General features: G+C 37.3%; 1 protein-coding gene across 1 annotated transcript; it reads left to right on the top strand.

Annotated features, from left to right (window-relative positions):
• The first annotated feature begins 1,012 nt into the window (after positions 1–1,012).
• slc7a3b (solute carrier family 7 member 3b) lies at positions 1,013–16,046 on the top strand. Its single transcript, XM_063000433.1, has 12 exons — positions 1,013–1,085; positions 6,745–7,158; positions 7,946–8,107; positions 8,348–8,519; positions 11,103–11,215; positions 11,303–11,525; positions 12,981–13,120; positions 13,219–13,321; positions 13,956–14,155; positions 14,487–14,650; positions 15,108–15,216; positions 15,473–16,046. The coding sequence occupies exons 2-12, from the start codon at positions 6,789–6,791 to the stop codon at positions 15,604–15,606; spliced, it is 1,890 nt and encodes a 629-aa protein (XP_062856503.1). The 5' UTR covers positions 1,013–1,085; positions 6,745–6,788; the 3' UTR covers positions 15,607–16,046.
• The last annotated feature ends 1,671 nt before the right edge of the window (positions 16,047–17,717 follow it).

Below are 17,717 nucleotides of genomic sequence, written 5' to 3'. Positions count from 1 at the left end.
GAGTCTATCAGAGCAATCCGGGTGATTTTCAATCACACTAAAATCGCCCAAAAGGGGCGGTACTGTACGGAACACAACTCGACGCTGATTGGACTACGATATTCAGCGGCAAGACAGACTGTCCAGAACAGTCACAGCTAGTTTAACACTGGTTGAATGTGATAGAAAAATGTCTTCCCTTTCGCCCTTTGGTGGTGCGTTGCGCGATAGCCCTAAAGCCTCGAAGGTGGCTTGGGGCTGGTCCATTTTTGGCTTTGTAGGCGAGCATCAGGTTTGTTAAAAACCAGGCGAGCAGCTGCATTTTGGATGAGTTGCAGGGGGTTAATAGTGGACATGGGAGCACCTGCCAGGAGGGAGTTGCAGTCGTCCAACCATGAGATTCCAAGTGACTGAACAAGAATCTGAGTGGCTTCCATAGAGAGAAACGACTTACAGTTATGACTGAACACAATTTTGAGCAATTGACACCTTGCTCAGGGGTCCAACAGTGGCAACTTAGCAGTGGTGGGGCTTGAACCGGCAACCTCTTGATTACTAGTCCAGTACCTTAACCACTGAGCTATCACTGCCCTAGTAGAGTAGAGAGTACAGTCACTTAAATGCTTAGATACCACTGCGTTTTCAGATCGGCTTCTAAACCACTGTGACCATGTCCAAGATGAGGCTTTCAGTAAAAATAAAGTGAGTGAATACTGAATCAGTCTTAGTTTGGTAAAATAGGCTGCTGTAACAGACACGAGTCGGGTACATGTTGCATCTCCACTCCAATCACTCTATTCCGATCCAATGATCAGAGCTATAATTAATCATCAATAATTAGGTAAAGGATTCGGAAGTGTTGCTTAGATTTATGAGATCATTAATATGCTTTGCATGTTTGTTATCAATGAGACGGACGAGCGCGCCATTAGGTCCTCAATGACGTCAATCTTTGACGTTATTCCCCCCCGCGCCTTTTTCCATATAAGGAGTTCTGTTCCGTAGTTCTTTTCGATTCATTCATATGAAGTAGAAGCGGTTAGAACACAGCCCACATCTGCACTGACACAGACACGCGCTCTTTTCACAGCTGGACACCAGAGCGGGTAATTATTTACATCATTTATCGTTTTATTTTTTCAAGTTTGACATTGAAATAATAAAGGGTTTTGAGAAATATGTAACTTAATGTCTTGACATGTATGTACTGACTAATCTAAGTATGTTAACTTGAAGCCACATGAGGTAACGGAAAACCTTATAACTGACCTTACTGTTCTGATAAAAAATTACAGCAGGATCAGTGTTCCGTACATTACACAACCTCGTGTGACCCATGCCGTTCAGACATTTATGGTTTATTTATTTATTTATTTATTAGGAACGTCATGTTTCACACACTTTGGTTACATTCATGACAGAAACGGTAGTTACTCCTTACACAAGATTAATCAGTTCCAAATGTTTTAATGTCCAATACAGTACGTTTCTACATTTGCAATTTGTAGAAACGTAAAATGGTCCTGGAGGGAGTTCGGACTGTTTTCGTTCAGGAATGTGTGATTTGACACAGGAGTTGACATGATGGATGCTGTGCTGTGTTCGTTGACAACTAGAGCAGAAAAAAGGCTCAAATAAGTAGAACAAACATTTGCCTCCGTACTGGATTCTTTCAATAGCAAACCAAATATTACTTACCTGCTGTTTTTATAATGGTGTCACATAATTCATTATATATATATATATATATATATATATATATATATATATATAGAGAGAGAGAGAGAGAGAGAGAGAGATCCTGTACACTGTTAAGCCCACCGTCCAACAAAGCTGAATAGCTCTAGTCACCACACAACATAACAAAATAAACCAAACATGATGTAGTAACTTACTTAAAATATAATTAGTCGTCTAAAATGGTTAGAAACCAATACAGGTGTTAGTTTGGATTTTTTTTTTTTTTACCGCCTAAACTGATGTAACCGTGATGTGATGTTACACGACCTGATTCGCCATTACACAGGAAATGAAGTCATTCATAGTATTACTCCTCAAGATCAAACCACAGACATTAAAACTTCAGTATTATTAGTTCTATCTTATGTACTAAAGTGACTTGATTCTGCTTAAAGTTTACTTACACTTGTAGGAGACCTTTGTGTCAGTTTTTAAATTGTAATAATTTCTGAAGTTCTTTGTCAGAATCACCTAATGGTGTTTATAGGTTTTATAATGTCATTTTACTCTGTGGCCTTTTAAGTCATTCTTTGTCACCGCAACATAAACATCTCTGAGAGTCTTAAGACGCAATATAATATAAAGTATTTTCTTAAAATTACACAAAAATAAAAGTTCTTTGTTGTTTAGGAAAATTACAGTTTATTGACTGATATTAGGGGTATACACTGTATTTAAACTGCAGTATTTAGCAATTTGTTACAATTGTTCTTAAACTGACACAATTTTGCAGGTTTTAATTTAAAACTTTTCTAACTAATTTAGCTCTTGGTTGGTTGGAAGATCAAACAAACAGACATTATTAATTGAGTTCAATTCAAAAATGCTTAAAATTAATTTTATTTTGACGTATTAAATGTGTTCACATAAAATGTAGAATGTAAAATTGCAAAGTAATTTGCTTTATGTATTTAATTATTTTAAAGAAAAACAGTGGGCTTGGGCATAAATGTGCATGTTGTCATTTCTACATGGTTGGAGGCAGTCTCATTTTTCTGTCTAAGAGCACTTAGAAACAGAAACATTATTATTATGATAATAAATTAATGAAAATATTTGAAATATAGAATTGAAATAGAATTTCTGCTCTGCATTGTTGCTCATCTGACATACAGTGAGCAATTTGGTTATTTATGTTATAAATAGGTTACAAGTAGCCCACTTGTTGAGACAGCAGACTGGCCTAAATGAATGCTGAGTTAAATGATAATTTAGTCATGCCTCTGTGAATTGTAGTCACACTTGGCATTCTTAAGCACGCAAGACATGCGTGTCATATGCGGTATAAACAGTTATTATGTGGAATAAAAATAATACAGTTGAGACTTCATAGAAAGTGACGGGTGATGTGTGAGGCAAAGCTTGTATGCTTTGCTGGAATCTGATAGTAGGGAGCTATATTGGGACTTGTGAATCAGACACGTGTGTATCACATTTCACCAGTGGTGTTAGTATTCTGGTCATGTTTCAGTCTGCACAGCCAGCTTTCATCACTAGAGATCTTACATCTTAATGCATTAACTTCTGAGCACAGGAGAAATTGATGTCTATCAATGCTTTAAATAAACAGGTTATTCTTTATATGCTCCAGCATGACAGCTTCCTTGTAGGAATGTTATTTGGAAAATTACAACTGCCATTGTTGTAGAACATTAAAAGCCACCACTTCCTTTGAGCTTCTTAGAATCTTTCTAACAACCAGGAAATACAGATTACTATTGGTAGATAGGTTGGCAGGTACAAATATGTACCCACTAGAGGTCTGATATTTCCGCCTAGTGATGTTAAGGAACTTTTACCCGCCAAGCCTTGACTTAAAATAGCTGGTTGTTTCTGGTTCTATGGTTTAAAACAGTGGGTGTGCTAAACTGGCAAATGTCTATTCATTGTGTTTGCTGGATTCTGGCACTGCATTTGCTGCCCCATTTCTGAACTTGTTGGAATTCCTTACTGTATATGCATAAAGATGTTAACATTTTATGACTAAAGCTATAAACATTTTAAAGTGCTATACATCTGTCAGTACACTTTGAATTTGCCACCACTGTTCCTCTTTGTTTATACTTTTTGTCCATGTTTGTCGTACACTTTCATGACTTTTAAGGCTGTTACTCCTAAAACGGTTTTTCAGTTTTTGTGACTGACACCGGAAAATGTTTTTTCACAGTTCCAACTTGTTAAAGAGATTAAACTCAACTTTATAATGAATTAAATAGATTTCCTCATTGTTTGGTTTACGAGAATCTCTTCCCATTCCCTTTTTTCGAAAGTTCACAGTTATAGTCGCAGTTTCTCAACTGCTGCATAGTTCCTCAACTGGTTTTTTTGTTACCCAAATTGACCTGGGTCTGTGTTAGTCTCAATAAAAAGTCCAAGTCTTATTTTTATTTTTCCAGAGATCTGTTATTATGAGCTACTTAAGCATTGATATTTAACCCTTCCAAGACCATTTTTAATAAAATTAACAAAAGACTAAATAAAAGCTTTTTGGTATATTACGCCAGTTGTGTATATTGATAAAAACAGCATCCCTACTAAGAAATATGTAGGCTCAATTATGTTTTGGGGTTGTTTTGTTGGCTCTGACACTGGGGGCCTTAAATTTGTTTAAAGAAGACTTTTGAAAAATTCAGCAAGTCCAGTAACAGAAAGCTCTGTCTCATTAACAGGTCATGTATCCTCCAGAGAGCTAATAAACCAAAACATACCCCAAAACACCCAAGAAAGGATACTGAAAAACGATTACAGAGTAGTTGAAGTAGCTGGCTTTGAGCTAAAAATTTACAGTTGTGAGAGGATGCCCGCCAAACAACCAGTTAAGAAATGTACAAATCACCATAAAAATATAAAAACTACCAAAATATGTGTCAATGCAATGTGTTATATTATTTTTATTTTGGAAAATATGTTAAGTCAAGAATCATTTTAGGTGGAAGGCCACCTATGTATAATTATGTAAATAACTTTATTTAGTATGGGCACAGGCATGTTTGATAAAATGTGTCTTATTAGTGTACATTCAGTGTTTTAATATAATAATATACCATAAAATGTAATATAACAATGTTTACATGTATCATTAAAAAGGGTTAGTATTTAATGGGAATGGCCAAATGTTCTGTTAGCCTGTCCTGCATCATAATTTATTTAGAAGGAAAGCTAATTAAAAATTAAATCAGCCTGGCTAGACCTCATTCTTCAGGCCAGACAGAGCCTGTCATTGTTCCTGCTTCCTCTTCTCTCCTCTCCTGATTCTATTTTGAGAATTCTTTGTGATGACTTGATTTCCTTGTGCTTCGGTTTACAAGAATTTCTTCCTTTTTCCTTCTTAGCATCCGTCTATCATCCGTCTATCATCTGTCTATCATGTTTTATTGGGTGGATCCATTTTTGGATTTTTATGTGTTACTGATTTAAATTCAGCTTCTTCTTTTTTCTCACTTATAACTTGTGAGTTATAAAAAACTGAAGAGTCCCCTGCAGATCTACAGTAAATTTAAATTAGCTGAATAAAATTTCCAGGTAATAACTGCCAAGTACTAGAATTTATTACCAGTAAACCACGGACGGTGTTTTTTAAAGTCTGAATCTTTTGGTTCAGTAACCAGGTGCCTGTTTATGTTTAGCATAAACAGGACAAACTAGGGTACTCATTAAAGTATTCATCATTAATCAGCAGACAGTTGTAGCCCAGCGGTTAAGGTGCTGGATTATTAAGCAGAAGGTTGCTTGTCCAAGCCCCACCTCTGCCAGGTTGCCACTGTTGGGCCCTTGAGCAAGGCCCTTAACTCTCAATTACTTACTGCAGTAATGTAAGTCACTTTGGATAAAAGGATCTGCTAAATACTGAAAACGTAAATTTAGAAAATAAAATGTATCACAATAAAAACAGAAAACTGTGCCTCGTTGGTCATGTTTGCAGAATTTGTACTTAATATCAACAAAATGTGCTTATTTACACTAGCAAAGTATTTTTTACTACATTATTATATACTATTGGTTGTCACTGTTATCAGAAACTAAACTTAAACCCCAATTGCACAAATGCATCATAATTAAGCTCAAATTGACTTTATTATTACTGTTTTTAATGCCTGCATTTGGTCCTTTGAATGAAATCACAGATTCTGGCCCACATTTCATTATTATAACAATATCACATATTTGAGCCTCGTATAATCTTTATCACCAAAACTAAGCCTAATGAGATGCAAAATTAGACAGAACTAAGACTAAATTAACTAAGAATGTAATTGTTGCCTTTTTATATCAAGCACTCTACATTTTTCCTTTAGTAAATAATGAAAGTATGTTCTTTTTCTTAGCCATAGTATGTTTTTGCTATTACACATTGTATTGTGCAACTAACCTTGTTCTTACTTTTACCACAAGAGTTGGCAGTTAGTGTGTTGTGACACACAGAACTTTCACCAACAGAATATGTGCTCTAACCTCTCTTTAACACCCCTATATGCAAAGAGAGATTGGCGCACCAATTAAGTTAGATAGATACACAAACAGTAGATTGGGTGATATATGTGAGTTGTTTTTTTTTAGTGTCCACTTAATTTTGCCCATGTCTGGATAAAAACTGTAAGTCTTGTAGGGTCTCAGTTGAAATACTGTGTCACAGAATTTTGGTAGTCAGTAACAATGGGATTTTATAATGATTTTAAAGGAATTTTTCAGTGTATAGTGCTGCTGAAATACAAAAATGATATAGACATTCATAGATTGAAGTCTAAGAGAGTATAATTAGTCTTGGTTTTTGGGTGGAAGTGATATCTTGTGTATCAGTTAAAGTGACAGTAGCCAATCGTTATTGCTACAGAATTTGGCATAAAATATTTTGGAATTGCCTGATAGTTTGACTTTATAGCTGGTGTCTTTAGTGTTAATTAATGTTTTAAAAACTAAAATTGTCACTCACCCACCTACACCAGCATACAGCATCATATACACCATGTGATTGTCATTGCAAGTCATTAAAAAAATCATTAACACACATTTTTTTCTTTTTTGCAGTCTTTTCTGTAGATTTCATCTTTCCTTTGTGATCAAGCACCACAATGTTGCAGTCAAAGTTGACCGGCTTTGGGAAAATGCTGGTGCGTCGACGTGTTCTGGACGCCAGCGATGACACCTCTCGCTTTGCTCGCTGTTTATCCACGTTGGACCTCATTGCTCTGGGTGTCGGTGCTACTTTAGGGGCTGGTGTGTATATTCTAGCCGGAGAAGTTGCGCGACAGAAGGCCGGCCCAGCCATCGTGATCTGCTTTCTGATTGCAGCTTTGTCCTCTGTGCTTGCTGGGTTGTGTTATGCAGAATTTGGTGCACGGGTACCAAAAACAGGGTCTGCCTACCTTTACAGCTATGTGACGGTGGGTGAAATCTGGGCATTTATCACCGGATGGAATCTCATCCTTTCATATGTCATAGGTGAGTGGAGACTATTGTGCAACTTGGCTTTAAGGTCCACAGACAGGGTTTAATAGAATCTATTAAATCATATTTATGGCTGAGTTTTAGTTAATCTATTATTTGTTATAGATGTAATCTATCAAGAAACAGAATTGATTAAAATAAAAATGACATATTTATATACATAATGCAGTCTATTTAAAATATCCATGTACTGTATTTATATGGGCCCATTATATCACAAGCTATACTTAAATTACATTATAGAACTTTCTACACCTGCAATAATAATTGAAGTTGTTAATGGGGGCGACACAGTGGTGCAGTGTCGCCTCACAGCAAGAATGTCCTGGGTTTGATTGCCCGGCTAGACGGCCAGGGTCCTTTTTGTGTGGAGTCCCCCTGCGTCATTGTGGGTTTCTTTCAGGTGCTCCAGTTTCCTCCAAATACATGCAGTCAGGCCAACTGGACCTACTAACATTGTGTGTGCCCTGTGATGGACTGGCGAAATAAGTGTTACATAAATATATGTTCCAGTTATTTAGTCAACAAAAAATCACAGAAATCCCAGTGCTGCCTGGAATTAGCCATGATCTCATGAGAGCTTGTACGCAAAGGCAAAACACATCTTTTAAAACAAAAAAAAACAGAATTTCTAATTATTTAAAGTAGCTCTCAGAATGTATGAAGTGTTTATGCGTTTCTGAAGAGCCAGAGAGTGTCAGCTTAAGTACGCAGCAGTGTAAAAGAGGTGCTTGTTTTTCTGACTTGTTCAGTAAAGAACATGTTTTCTTTTTCTGTTCAGGTACAGCCAGTGTGGCCAGAGCATGGAGCTCCACTTTTGACAACCTAGTGCATCAGAAGATCTCCACTTTTTTTAATGAAACCATTCCCATTCCACCCACTGGAAAAGTGCTGGCAGAGTATCCGGACCTTTTTGCACTCCTTCTCGTCATTTTACTGACTGGTAAGTTTATTTTTCCCGAATTCTGTGACAGATTCATGTGTAGTCATTTCTGCATGATTGAGATGTTTTAAATGATCAGCTTATACAGAAATTAATTTACATATATGATTTAAACAAATAACTCATGCAGTCAGCTGTTGATTTTTTGGCTGTAAAGAGTCAGAAGGAAAACTTTCATAATAAATGATTGGTGCACCACTGCTGCCAATAAGTGTGTAACTCTCACCTCCCACTCCACAGGCCTGCTGGCGTTCGGTGTGAGTGAGTCAGCCCTGGTGAACAAGATCTTCACAGCGATCAACCTGGTGGTGTTGAGCTTCATTATCATTGCAGGCTTTGTAAAGGGGGACACAGCTTACTGGAACTTAAATCTAGAATACATCAAAAACAACACAAGCCTCCTGGTACCCGAGTGAGTCAACCAACTGCACCTGTGTGGGCGTATGTAGGGGGTGTTATTTCAAGGTTGTGGTTGAAGTGAACAAAATGCGCTTGCTACACATGCAAATAGCAAAACGTTATCTTTCCGATTTGCTATCAGACTATCGCTGTGAAACAGAACTCAGACTGTACTGATCTGCAGGGCCTCAAAAATGTAATCAACCCCCAACCCTTTTGTCTCATAACTGATATATATACAGGGGTTGGACAAAATAACTGAAACACCTGGTTTTAGACCACAATAATTTATTAGTATGGTGTAGGGCCTCCTTTTGCGGCCAATACAGCGTCAATTCGTCTTGGAGATGACATATACAAGTCCTTCACAGTGGTCAGAGGGATTTTAAGCCATTCTTCTTGCAGGATAGTGGCCAGGTCACTACGTGATGCTGGTGGAGGAAAACGTTTCCTGACTCGCTTCTCCAAAACACCCCAAAGTGGCTCAATAATATTTTGATCTGGTGACTGTGCAGGCCATGGGAGATGTTCAACTTCACTTTCATGTTCATCAAACCAATCTTTCACCAGTCTTGCTGTGTGTATTGGTGCATTGTCATCCTGATACACGGCACCGCCATTGGATGCACATGGTCCTCCAGAATGGTTCGGTAGTCCTTGGCAGTGACGCGCCCATCTAGCACAAGTATTGGGCCAAGGGAATGCCATGATATGGCAGCCCAAACCATCACTGATCCACCCCCATGCTTCACTCTGGGCATGCAACAGTCTGGGTGGTACGCTTCTTTGGGGCTTCTCCACACTGTAACTCTCCCGGATGTGGGGAAAACAGTAAAGGTGGACTCATCAGAGAACAATACATGTTTCACATTGTCCACAGCCCAAGATTTGCGCTCCTTGCACCATTGAAACCGATGTTTGGCATTGGCACGAGTGACCAAAGGTTTGGCTATAGCAGCCCGGCCGTGTATATTGACCCTGTGGAGCTCCCGACGGACAGTTCTGGTGGAAACAGGAGAGTTGAGGTGTACATTTAATTCTGCCGTGATTTGGGCAGCCGTGGTTTTATGTTTTTTGGATACAATCCGGGTTAGCACCCGAACATCCCTTTCAGACAGCTTCCTCTTGCGTCCACAGTTAATCCTGTTGGATGTGGTTTGTCCTTCTTGGTGGTATGCTGACATTACCCTGGATACCGTGGCTCTTGATACATCACAAAGACTTGCTGTCTTGGTCACAGATGCGCCAGCAAGACGTGCACCAACAATTTGTCCTCTTTTGAACTCTGGTATGTCACCCATAATGTTGTGTGCATTGCAATATTTTGAGCAAAACTGTGCTCTTGCCCTGCTAATTGAACCTTCACACTCTGCTCTTACTGGTGCAATGTGCAATTAATGAAGATTGGCCACCAGACTGGTCCAATTTAGCCATGAAACCTCCCACACTAAAATGACAGGTGTTTCAGTTATTTTGTCCAACCCCTGTATATATATATTGTATATATATATATATATATATATATATATATATATATTTACATTTTAAATCAGACTCAGGGCGCTCAAGTGGCACAGCGGTAAATTGCGGTAGCCCACTACCGCTTATTTCCAGGGTTTGAATCCCCAGTAGTGCTATCAGCTGGTTTGGCGTCTACGCACAGACATGATTGGCTATGTCAGGGGGTGGCCGAGATTTTGTGATGGATTGACATCCTGTTCTGGGTGGGGTACTACATCATGCCCAGTGATTCTGGAAAACTGGAGGCATTGCTGCCCTGACCAGTGTAAAGTAGTGAAAAAAAAAAGAAATGAATTTAAAGCAGACAATATGCTTTTCAATATAAAACACTATCTAAAAAAATAATTAGTGCTATAGATTGTGTCTGATCAGAGGAGTATTCTTGTCTTGGGATTCTAAGCAATTATTGAAGCTAGTTGAAAGAATAAACATACACTATAAGGAGAAAAGTATTGGGACACCTGACTGTAAGCCTGTTGGACATCCTATTTGAAAACCACTGTTTAAATTGGATTGTTCACTCCTTCCTTTGTCGCTTTAATATCTTCCACTCTTCTGGGAAGCCTTTCTACAAAGCTTTGGAGTGTTTCTGTGGGAATTTGTGCATATTCTATCAATAGAGTCAGTGAGGTCAGGGACGTATGTTGGAAGACAAGGCTTTGCTTATAATCCAAGTTTAATTCATCCACAAAATGTTCAGTTGGGTAGAGATCAGGGCTCTGTGTACACAACTGGAGCTTGTTTTGGACACAACTAGTCAAACCATGCCTTTATAGACCTTGCATTGTGTTTAGGGGCATAATCATGCTGAAAGTAAAAGGGAATTTCCCCAAATTGTTCCCACATTGTTAAAAGCATATCATTTACTTTATGTGATTTGTGGAGGCCTGTTAGCAATGGATGTAGCAGAAAAACTAAATGTAATCATTAGGAAGGGTGTCCACATACATTTGGCCATGTAGTGTACAAACAGTTCATTAATTATTTATGACATTTTTACTGTATTTCTGAAGCAGAACAAAAGCTATTACTCTTACAGAAGTAATAAAATATGTATCTGTGCTATGTTTTACAGTGGAACAAGTTTTGGCTCGGGGGGTTTTGCGCCTTTCGGCTTTTCTGGAATTCTCTCTGGTGCAGCCACCTGCTTCTACGCATTTGTGGGTTTTGACTGTATTGCCACCACAAGTAAGTTATTCCCCACTGTAATTTCACTGTATAGTGTGTAAGTCTTAGGTGCAGCTGTATGACCACTGTATTTTTCCTCCTACACAGGTGAAGAAGCCAAAAATCCTCAGAGGTCTATTCCAATAAGTATAGTGGCTTCTTTGCTCATCTGCTTTGTTGCGTACTTCGGAGTGTCTGCATCTCTCACCCTGATGATGCCTTACTACATGCTGGATACTAAGAGTCCATTGCCAGAAGCCTTCAAATTTGTGCACTGGGAGCCTGCCCGCTACATAGTGGCTGTAGGCTCTCTCTGCGCCTTGTCCACCAGGTACATATGCTAATAATAGTAACCTTTATGTTCTGTTCTCTTTTAACCAATTGATGTATTTAGGACGTTTTATTTAATCCAGAATTAATTTTTTTAATATATATTTTCTATTTATTAGTTTTACCTCATTTTCTAGTCATATCTAATTTGCAGCATTGTTTCAACTGCTGTTGCCCAAACTTACAGGATCAAATAACATTAAAAGTTACTAATTAGGAAAACCATACAATGGGTCTCTTAATAGCAGTACCTTACAATTATCTCCTTTTTAATCAATCGATTCAGTAACAAGTTTGAATGCAGTTAATGACTTTTGCACATTTCATTCATTCAGTAAGGCACTCACATGTTTCAGTATGTTTAGTAATCATCCAGTAAAAGTGCAGGGCCATAAAGAAGAAAAATAGAACAATAGTACCAGACAACACAAGTGAAACCCTGGTTTTCCAACATTATGTGCAAAATGCACCCCTGAAAACCTTTTATTAGGTTGAAAAACACTTAAGTAGTAAGATGTGATGACTAGAGGATGATTTGTAGATGCTCAAATAAAATTAAAGTTTGCTTACTTAATGTATTGAAAATGACAAAATCTTTGACCTCATATTCAAAAACAAAGAAAGTTAATGAACTCAGTTGAAAGCTGATGTAAGTGTATTTTACACATAGGGAGGAGGATGGTCACAGAGGCAAAACATCTCCAGGGATCACTGTTACAGATTTGCATAGCTTTTAAAAGGCATGCCAGAAGAACACATTCTTTCATCTAAACACAAATATAGGCCAATTGTTCTTTACCTATTCAATATAGTGAAGGAATTGTGGAGTAAGATACAGAAAATAGACTCTGAGGGAAAAAAAGACGTGAAAGCCTGGGTGAATCAGGAGAGATTCGTACTGAGGAGTGCTCTCTGAATTTCTGCTCTTTTTGTCCGAGTATCATTAAGCATTACAGCAGCTTGTGAGAAGCGCTTGTTTGTAAGAAAAAGTCTCGCTACGCTAAAGAGTAAAATGTAAAAGTACCTTCTGCCCACTTCAAACACTTCCTGAAACAAAAGGTCTTTCTGGGCTGGACTCTTTGTTGTGTTTAAATTTTTGCTGACAGTTAGTATGTAATCATGCCCCTGAGGGTCCTGCATGCCTCCAGTGCAAACACTGCCTGCAGTTTATCTTTAATATTGAGTGATCAAGGAAACCTGAAAGAAATTTTAATCACATTTTATTTCACATTTCCATAAACCAGTAATTTTGGAAATGTAATTCTACCCTTAATTTTTATTATTTATTGTACATTTTATTATACAGTTTATTTCACCGGTGTCATCTTTTTAGTATCTTTTACTAAAAAAGATAATTAGAAACATAAAAAAACATGCTCCTACCATGCATGTCATTCATGTCTTCTCCTTTCAAGTGTTTGTTTCTTCATTCATTTTATTTTTTGCTTGATTCTAGCTTGTTGGGCTCCATGTTCCCCATGCCTCGTGTTATTTTTGCCATGGCTGAGGATGGATTGCTGTTCCGTTTCCTCTCCCGCATGCACAAGAAAACAAAGACTCCTGTGCTTGCGACCATCGTTTCTGGCATTGTGGCAGGTAGAGATGCAGTCACATTTGGGACAGTTTACATGTTTTATGATTATTAATGTAGGTGTTTGGTAGTAAAATAACATTTTTGTTTTACCTCTTTACAGCTTTAATGGCTTTCTTGTTTGATCTGGCTGCCTTGGTGGATCTGATGTCGATCGGGACCTTGCTGGCCTACACGCTGGTGGCAGTGTGTGTGCTCATCCTGAGGTATATGTAACAGATGAACACAAATGAAACCCTGGTTTTCCAACATTATGTGCAAAATGCTTTACAATAATCGAAACCTTTGGAAACTTTTTATGAGGTTAAAAAACACTTAAGTAGTAAGATGTGATGACTAAAGGATGATAAGAAGATGCTCGAATAAAATAAAACAAAAGTGTGCTTACTTAAAAAAATTTGTTGCAAATGACAAAATCAGTTAAAAATCTGACCGTATATTTAAAAAGAAACAAATTTTATGAACTCAGCTGAAAGCTGATGCATGTGTATTTTACACATAGTGAGGAGGATGGTTAGAAAGGCAAAACATCTCCAGGGATCACTGTTACAGATTTGCATAGCTTTTAAAAGGCATGCCAGAAGAACACATTCTTTCATCTAAACACAAATATAGGCCTGTTGCATTAGATCTGGCCTGTATTTTACCTAATCAATATAGTAAAGGAACTGTGGAGTAAGATAAAGAAAAAAGACGTAAAAGCCTGGGAAAATCAGGAGAGATTCTGTATTGAGAGATGCTCTCAGAATTCCTGCTCTATTTGTCCTAGTATCATTAAGCATTACAGATACCAAATATTCTAAAACTAACTGTATTGACACTTTTTTATCATCTTTTCAGGTACCAGCCCGGCAGTCTAAGTTTCAGCTCAGAAAAGAAGGCGGTGGAGCAAAAGATGCTGACGGACAAAGAAAGCAAGGATGAGATGGAGAAAAAGCCAGTGAAGGAGGTTTTCTCTCTCAGACTTCTGCTACAGCCCAGCTCTGAGTCACCCACCAAGACCTCAGGCCTCATCGTCTATGTCACCACTGCCATTACCTGTAAGAGTTCACTTATGTTTGTCTGTGGTAAATAAATAGCTCATGTCAGTGTCTGCATGTAATCGCTTAAGAAAGCACATGTACATATCGCTCCAGAATTATTGGCACATTTGGTAAAAGACTTTGAAGTATGCCTGTGGGAATTTGTGCCTATTTAGTCAGTGTATAGCTGGGCACTGATTTTGGTCAAGAAAGCCTTAACTGATGTTCCAGTTCATTCCAAAGCTGTTCACCTGTTAGCAACTGTTGTGAGTGAAACACATTCATTCAAAAAGTGGTTATTACCTTGGTGCTTTTTTCTTAGTCTGGCTCTTTTTCTCTTTCTCTGTAGGTGTGTTCTTCACTCTTCTGTGTATAATACTGGCACTGTGGGGTGAGAAGCTCCAAGAGTGGCATCCCGTATGGCTTATTGTGGCCCCTCTCGTCATTGTCTCCATCCTCTGCACTGTTATTATCTGGAGACAGCCCCAGAGCGACGAAGCTGTCAGCTTCAAGGTACACAGATCTAATCTAACAGATGGGTGACAAACTTTTTGGCTCATGTTGTTTGTTAAGATCCATTGACTCTAAAACCTATAGCATATTAATGATAGTATCCCCATATTTTTATACTTATTATCCTTGTTCCCTGTGGATGAGGGTCATGTCATTTAAAACCAGTCACATCAAGATTAAAATTCATTCATTTGCCTGATGCCACCCTGAAACTGGAACACACAATAGATTGGGAACCACTTCAACACATTATTCACTCACACATATAGTTACTCACCTACACCTAGGTACAGTTTAGGTTTTTTTTTAATTATATGTGAGTAAATTTAAATGGTTCTGCCCAGTTGATTAAGGATCAGTTGTGTTGTTTTGTGACTTATTTTCCATATGCTGCCTATTTCCTTATACATCAGATTCTCAAATGCATGTTAACCGACGTTCTTGTTTCATACTCCAGGTGCCTCTGCTTCCAGTCCTGCCCTTGTTCAGTATTTTTGTTAACATCTACCTCATGATGCAGTTGGATGGAGCAACTTGGATACGTTTTACAGTATGGATGGCAATTGGTAAGTGTTTTAGTGGTTTAGTGATTTTATACAGACTTATTAATAAATAAATAAATTAATATAATACAATTAATACATAAAGTGTTTAGAGGTGCCAGTAACTGTACAAGTGCTAGAAACTAGGGTTGCATTCACAAGGCATCCGTCAAAAATACAGTTTTGCCAATGATTTCAATCAAAACTTTAACCATAATGACAGTGCTGTTAAAGTGGATTTAACTTGCTGTTCTCACCACATCTCAATGTTTCCCTACAGGCTTTTTGATTTACTTTGCATATGGAATCAGGAACAGTTCTGAGGCCAAAAAGGATTCAGAGCCAGTTCTGCTAGGAAAGAAGCCAATCTATTTATCTGCTAAAGCCGATGACGTTGAAGGTATCGCAGCCTAAGAAGTACAAAGAAAATACAGTGTAAAGTTTACATGTACACCCGCACATTCTGTGTATTTGGTAGAATGCCTAATTTATTAAATGAATGAGCTATTTTTGTATTAGAGGCATGTTTTTATGTCTTTGTTTTTAAAGTGTGCTTTTTATTAAGTCATGAGATATTATGACTTATACATATCAAGAAATGTCTAAATCTTATCCTGATTTACCTCTGATCAGTGTTTGGCTGAACAGGTGCTGAACAACCAGTTTATGGTTGGAGAGTTTGGGTGGAATATTTGCAGAAACATGAGAGTTAGATTTTTGCTCCAAGTAACATTAAAAAATAGTAGATGCACTATACAAGAATCTAAGTATAACGATTTCTTGGATTGAGAGATTATATTGGCACTGCATTAAACTAGTAAATTCAGTCAAGGTTACTTTTTAATGCATTTGGATGGCTGTTTTTATACATTTGAAGATGTAATGTTAAAAACTATTTTAAAACCTAAATTGTGTTTTATGTATATTTATCTATTTATCTTTTTAAATACATATTGATGTATGTGTAAAACTAAATTAGTTTAAATTTACATTGGATTTTATTTTATTATAAAGAAACACATTTGTAGAATCTGGTGATTTATAGTAGAAGTAAACAAATGAAAATGTAAGGATCGGAATCTCTTTAAATGGCTATGTGTTTATACAATTTTAAGTAAAACTGTTTTTTAAGTCAGTAATTTTATTTTCCTTTTAAAATGACTATTGTGATTACTGTAACGTATTTTTTGTAAATGTATTATTGTTCACTGGTTCAGTGTTTGTAATTGTTAGTGGTTTGCACAGTGCTATACACAGTGGGTAACAAATACAACAACAAAAACATACAGCAGACGTGTGTCTCAGTAATGTGTTGGGTCACCACAAGCCACCAGAACAGCTTTAGTGTGTGTTGGCAAAGATTTTAGAAGACCTAAAATTAGATAGGACACCATTCTTCAAAATGGTATATCACTGTTTTGATGATGGTAGTGGAGAAAGTTGTGTTAAACATCAAACGTTTCCAATACAGTAGTGATTGTTATGCTACAGCATATCATTTTCATTATTTTCACTTTCAAAGTAGCATTCAGTTAGCTCCTGTTCTTTGTGGATGGGTCCACCGACAACCTAGTAGAGACATTTTGGAGAGACACTTACATTTTGCTTGAAACCAAACCACCTAAAAGATGTTATACAACATTTGTACTTATTGATATGTTCATACTGACAATTTGGCAGATGCTTTTATACAAATTGACTAACTAAATAAGAGCCTAAGCAACTGAATGTTACTGGGCATGCTCAAGGGCTCAACATTGCAGCGGCAGCTTAGTGATGCGAGGTCTTGTATCTACCAAAGCCTAGAACCTTAACCGCTGACCCATCACTCTTACTATGATTAACTATGATCACTTATGCTTTGTTAGTCAGCGGTTTGTATGTTTATGTTGCACTTTTTTAGTGACATTACTGGGCCTGTTTAATGTAAAATGTACATATGTAAATATTATTCATTTTTTTAATTATTTATTATAATATACCTTTTTTTTTTACTTTGTACCTTCATTGTTTTGTTAAATGGTAATAAATAGTTTGTACATTTGATTTTTTTAAAATAAAAGTGTCAAATGTTTGCGGTGTCATTAATTGCTTATTGTTTACTGAAATCCAGGGTCCTTTGTGTGTGGAGTTTGCGTATTCTCCCTGTGTCCATGCTGGGTGGTCTGGTTTCCTCCCACAAGTCCAAAGACATGATGTTAAGCCAACTGGAGCTAACGGAAATTATATATATAAATAAATAACAATATAATAGCAGGCAATCCAGTGGCGCAAAGACCTATTATATTAAAATGAAACCAAAGCAGCACTTTATGCGGCAAAAGATAAAAAGAAATAACAAGTGCAAGTTCAAATCTCAAACCAGGTCCTCCAGTCCTACTTACAATTAGTCGTCTTCTTTCAAACAGTTCCACCCTCAGACATTAGGCTACACCCTCAACAATGTAAAGTTTAAGGTGCATGTCAATTAAAAAATAACAAAAATGCCTCCTTAAGATTAGAATGTACTCTCAGTGTCAACAAAC

This window comes from Trichomycterus rosablanca, chromosome 8, assembly GCF_030014385.1.
Source record: "Trichomycterus rosablanca isolate fTriRos1 chromosome 8, fTriRos1.hap1, whole genome shotgun sequence".
Classification (NCBI taxonomy): Eukaryota; Metazoa; Chordata; class Actinopteri; order Siluriformes; family Trichomycteridae; genus Trichomycterus; species Trichomycterus rosablanca.
The sequence above is the reverse complement of the archived record's forward strand: the minus strand, read 5'-3'. Positions and strand labels throughout refer to the sequence as shown.